The sequence below is a fragment of the Anolis carolinensis genome, chromosome 1, assembly GCF_035594765.1.
Source record: "Anolis carolinensis isolate JA03-04 chromosome 1, rAnoCar3.1.pri, whole genome shotgun sequence".
NCBI lineage: Eukaryota > Metazoa > Chordata > Lepidosauria > Squamata > Dactyloidae > Anolis > Anolis carolinensis.
The window spans coordinates 300137508-300143507 of record NC_085841.1 but is presented as its reverse complement, the minus strand read 5'-3'; the positions used below and the strand labels follow the sequence as shown (position 1 = coordinate 300143507).

Below are 6000 nucleotides of genomic sequence, written 5' to 3'. Positions count from 1 at the left end.
TTTTTTAGGTTATTGTTTTACACACACATATATATATATATATATATATATATATATATATATATATATATATATAGTTTTATATTGTCTTTTATATAATGTTGTAAGTCGCTTTGAGTCCCGTTAAGAGAGAAAAGCGGGATATAAATAAAGATTTATTATTATTATTATTATGATTCCACACCTACTAAGCAGTTCCCAAACTGTATTTAACAAATGTGGTGTGTGTGTATATAGATACACATGCACACTTTTATGTCTAGTTCAGATATTATTTCTGAATAGAAAATAGCACATGGCTGCAACATCCTTGTATACTATATCCATCACCTCCATGTATCGAGCAAGAAAGTCCAAAGAGATTTCTACATGTGTTTGCCTGTTACATCTCACTGCAAATGTATTTTTGGCTTGCTTAGATTTCCTGGCCATGCAGAGGTTTCTATATACTTTCAGCTGGACAGATTTAGAGGCGCTCTTTAGGCAAAAAATTGGGTGCCTGATACAAAAAAGCTGGGGTGGAAATAGCAAGATTGGTGTCTATGGGGGCACTGAGGTGAGGCACACAGTCCCCTTCATGCCTTACTTCTTTTGGTTCAGGAATACTTTTATGGGTTAAGCGAATCCATAACCACTAATATACAACCTAGCTCTGATTTTGAAAAGAAAGTATAAGCAAAAATGTATTGTGTTAGATTCTATATTGCAGAGTTTCATTAGTTTTTTGACATTTTTCTTCTTTTTCTTTTTTAAAAAAACCCCTAACTCGATGGTTCTCAACCTATGGGTCCCCAGATGTTTTGGCCTTCAACTCCCAGAACTTCTAACAGCTGGTAAACTGGCTGGGATTTTGGGGAGTTGTAGGCCAAAGCACCTGAGGACCCACAGGCTGAAAACCACTACTCTAACTCCATTCAAAAACACATTCAAAAGTAGAAAGACACAGAGGATGTGTAAGCACTTTTTTAAGCAAATATTTTTATTACCGAAACACCCACCCATTATTTGTTTAAATCTGTACATGCATTTCTTCCATCTGGAAGAGGTTTCTAAAAACAAGGAAGAAATCCAGAATGGGCTCAGCTTTGCTTCTGTTCTGAGCTGAATCCAAGAGAACAAGAACCATTGCATAAACAGCTTTTCAGTGAAGCAGCTTATCAAGTGAAGCACAAGAGGTGAATACAAAACCTAACTTTACAATCAGTTCAAAAAATAAAACACCAGGCTTGAGGGAGGAAAATAAAGAGCAAACTTTAAACACTCACTTCCAAGAAAATCCCTTTTTCCAACTTTATTTGCCAGAACCTGAAGGGGAAAGAAAGCTAATGATGGATCAAACATTTTCCATGACTTACCCATCCCTCTTACGTCACTATATTCTAGCATGATAAACTCTTTAAAAAGTGATATTTTTTTTGCATTTATTACAACCACTTTGCAACTCAAGAAAGAGTAGCATTAGTGCTGTGGAGAAACATATAAATCGAAAGAGAGAGAATTTTCTTCACAGTTACCTCTAGAGTTACTACCTTAGGGCTGTTGAATTTTTCACTCAGGGCAAATTGTCTTATTTTCTTCCATGTTGTACCAGGACACCAGCTACAGTGCACAGGCTTACCAACCTGCGTGAGAAGGAGGCTCACATATGAAAGGATGTGATCATTTATCCAATTGGATCCAATAGGATTTCCGTATCTGCCTTCTTAAAGTGGAAGCTCTCTTTACAAGAATCACTGCTATACAGACAGTTGCTGATCCGAATGTGATCCCTATTTTCTCATAGGCATTTCTCTCTTCCTAAGGAATTTCATTTGCAAGACCGTACTGCCCTCTGTACAATCACTCCACAAAAAGAACTTGCTACAGCTGCTAGGTTCAAAAGCTTCTTCATTACAGAGAATCTCATAGTATTTGCCTCTGGATCTGCTGGCAACTGTAGCAATTTCCAAGACAAGGTGCAAGACAACAGGGAAGATCCATTGCTTTCGTCAGCAAAGGTATTCTAATGCTCCAGAACAAGTGCTGCCCACCATCCACAGTACAAGACATCAACTCTAGGGATCCTTTCACCATGACAAAGAGAGACTAGAACTACATAAGAATCATACTGGGACAAAAATATATAATCTCAATCACCGCTTCTATAAAAGTTGGCAACCCAAGAACATATACTGGTGAACCTGTGCAGACTCACTCATGCTATACACATGCAGTCTCTAAAGTGTATCCAAGGTAAATGAAGGGAGGACGTATGTGGCAGAGACGAAAGAAATCCAACATTCCTAATGGGCCACACACTCTTTGACCCTAGGATAGCGGCTGAAATCTTAAGCTTGTGTCTGGATCAATATTTAACCTGACTAATGTCAACGATTGAGCAGTTGGTGATTGAAGATCTTTGCTGTGTGTGTGTAATGGGGAAAATATAGCCAACAATGCAAACGCAATTTCAAAAGACAACTCAATAGATTCGAGGAAGTGACACCAAACCAGACAGAGACATCAGATTAACTAGACTAGTGGTTCTCATCTGTGGGTCTCCAGATATTGTTGGGAGTACAATTCCCACTAACCATAACTATTGGTTGTGGGAGTTGTTATCTAATAACATCGGGGAACACAAGACAGAACCAGAGACAGGATTCTCCTTTCTACCATGTATGTATTCACAAGAAACCCCCAAGCCACCAAAAGTACCCACTGCCCTGGAAAATAATTAGTTATGTACATATATCAATGGAAGCAAAGAGCTTCAAAACAAGAGGAAAAGGGGAGCATTCTGAGGCATCTCACAATGGTCAGAAGTGGATAAAAATAAGAAAGAGGCTATCTCTAAGCATAGTGCTGGCAGTACAATTGCAGGACATCACATGAGTTGAGTAAGATTTAAATGGCCTGCTTCATAGAAGAGTCAAAACTGATGAAGGGACTGGCCCAAGCCCCTGATCCCTTAGAAAATCCATGGCTACAGCACAGCCCAAATGATCTGCAGCAATGCTGGGTGTCAAAGGAGGAATGGTGAATGATGAAGACAGTCTGAGTATGAGAAGGAAGCAAATGTTGCGTTTGCTCTGGGGCCGCTCGTAAGGCCAACAGTCTCTCAGTACTTGGGCACTTTGGTGTACTCTTCAGTGTGTATATTCTTGCAGAGGCAGATCGAGAGCACCATTCCCAGGAGCTGTGGAAAGGGGAAAAAGGGGAAAAGATCAAGTCAACTCTGGACAGAACGCAGTCTTATTGTGAGTCCTGGAATGGAATCCCTTAACTCGCACTCACAACCAGGACCAATCCAAGACATTTCACTGCCTGACATATTCCAAATACCAGGAGAAGAATATACTGATATAGATATATAGTTATTTTTCTAACAAGAATAAAAACACTTGGAAGATGATTTGAATCTGGTGGGTTGGGGGTTAAATCAGTACAGAAAGAAAAAAACCACCCCTTCCCAACATTTGGCAGTCTGGATAAGTCATTCAGTGAGAAAAATGTACTGCTTAAGGAAATTACATGATTGACATGATGGTGGCTACATCACTAAGGATGGGATCTGCTGGCTATATAAGAGAAAGACTACAAAGTGTGAGAGGAATGATGACCCTCAGAATATCAGTTTATATTAATTTACTTTACATAATAATAAATAATAATCAACATTTATTTCTAGCCCGCCATCATCTCCCAAAAGGGACTCGGGGTGGCTTACAAAGCACTTGTAATGGAACAATGCATACGGTGCAAGAAATACAGGATGCATAAATATCAAAGGAAAACATAATTTACATAATTGATACATAAAACAATACCACAATAAAATCAATCCACCCTAAAATAGACAACAATAAAACATTACAATAATTATGGACATAAAATGAATAACAACCAACCAGTCATATAAAGTGCATCCCACTTTTTCCCCAGCTCAGGACTCAAGATGGGAAGGCCTGGGAAAAAGAGCTGAAAAAATTGGGAGAAAAACAGGTTTCTTCCGTTTTTTTCCAAAGTCATTCTTTTTTTTAGAAAAATTGAAAAGATGTGTAGGAACGAAAAGTCTCAGAAATCTTTCATTAAGGTCTTCATGATATATAGTTTGAATACCATGTCACAGATATATTATTTACAATTGGAAAATAACATATTCTACACACGTTTCCATTTTTTCAGGAAAAAAATGGCTTTGGAAAAAAACAATATATATATATACACACACACACACACACACACACACACACACACACAATTTTTCCATTTTGTTTTCCAGGCTTTCCCATCTTAGGTTACCATGCAACATTTGCAGGCCCCTGGAGTCAATAAGCAAATATGTATATTTATTTATCCACTTCCTACAAGAATATGTAAGGAAGAGCATATCAGCATCACCCCCCCCCCCCCCCCCCCCCCCCGTTGTGTTTCTATCACTCTTCTCACTTTGGGAAGAAAAGTGGCTACACATGTAGGAACTTTATGCGATTCAGAACCAGCCCAAGGTGTCTTATGTAAAACAACAGGAAAAACAAAGCTTACCTCAATGACAGCAACACCTGTGCAGACTCCAAGAATGATGCCGAGGTTCTCCTTTAACCAGTTCTGCACACCTTTCATACACCCCTGGGAAAAAAGAAGTATAAAATGCTGACTTGGATATGAATCCCAAAGGGGCAAAATGCTCGAGAAATAAAGCCAAAAATAAAACTTCTCTTCTTAAGACTGATAGTTTTAGATATGATCCACTGTCTTGTGCCACTAGTTAATCTAACATAATATAGTCTACTCTGGATGTCTTTGAAATCACAGAAACCATTCTTCATGTCTACTTGACAGGCAATACTTTTAAAATGGGAAATGCCAAGGCCTACTAAAAGCTAAGGACTTTCTGAAAGCTACGACTATGCAATGGAAGTTGAATGTCTGAAACCATCTCCTATGTTTCATCTTAAAAACAGACCCCACATTTTTAATATCAGCCAGTGTCCCCCTGCTCCATATCAACCTGCCTACCACTACCACATTCAGCTTTGTTTGCATTCCATTCTGCTGAAGAGCTCCTTAAAGTCTATTTGGTGCTGGCTTGGTCAATAATAATTAGCCTAATATACATTTTGATTTCTTTTTTAGGAGAGCTCTTGATTCTAGGCTTCTTGCTCTGATAAATTAGGTACATATAGAAAACAAACAGCTTCTATCACAGTAGGAGAGAAAGAAACATGGACAGTCATTTGTTGACATTTTACAACCAAATTCTTCTCTTTTGAAAGCCTGCAACAGGAGGTTTCAAAATGGGACTCTACAGAGTTAGGACACACTCACCTGCTTTTTAACTGGCCAGCTCTCAAATGTGGTGGTGTTGGGAGTATTTTCCAAAGGGCAGAAGCCCACCTCTGCCGCTGGGTCAACTGAGTCATTGCTACAAGAGCAAGGGTAGGATGTCTCATTTTTTTCCTGCAGAATTGTATTGTTTTTCCAATTTTCTGGTCCAGCCCATCCGCAACAAGACAGCTACATAAAAAATCATAAGAATCAATACATCACACTATAATTTTGCTTGTACAAGTTGAGTTTACTATATTTTTCCAATATTCTGTTTTACTTATTGGAGTGTTTTTTAAATACACACCTCTCTTTAATACAATTCTCAGGAAGTGTATTACTAATATGTTAGCAGATTAGCTGAAAATATGAGGGATATCTGGAAAGTAAGGTTACAAGACTCTTACAATACAAAGAATGAACATATTTCAACAAAACCTACAAGGATCATAGCATAGACATTACACCACTTTTCCATATAATCACGACTCTGCTGAACACACACTGTCTCTCGTGGGACGAGTTCCCTATGCCTGTGTCATAGAAATCCCCCACCGAAGGGAGCAGCAGCAACACAGCTAGAGTTGGGAGGGGGCGGCGGAGGTGAGGCCGAGGCAGCCTCCTGGCTGGAGGGGCTCCCTGAGCTGCCAGCCCCCCCCCCCCCCCCCCCCCCCGACGAGCTGTGCCACG

General features: G+C 39.3%; 1 protein-coding gene across 1 annotated transcript in view; it reads right to left on the bottom strand.

The window, feature by feature from the left end:
* Positions 1-958: 958 nt before the first annotated feature.
* cd82 (CD82 molecule) overlaps positions 959-6000 on the bottom strand; it is an 88680-nt gene continuing 83638 nt past the window's right edge. Inside the window, exons 7-9 of the mRNA XM_003214626.4 lie at positions 5311-5499; positions 4528-4611; positions 959-3178 (exon numbers count right to left, since the gene is read on the bottom strand). Of these exons, the coding sequence (XP_003214674.2) occupies positions 3101-3178; positions 4528-4611; positions 5311-5499 (351 nt within the window). The 3' untranslated portion in view covers positions 959-3100. The remainder of the gene's footprint in view (positions 3179-4527; positions 4612-5310; positions 5500-6000) is intronic.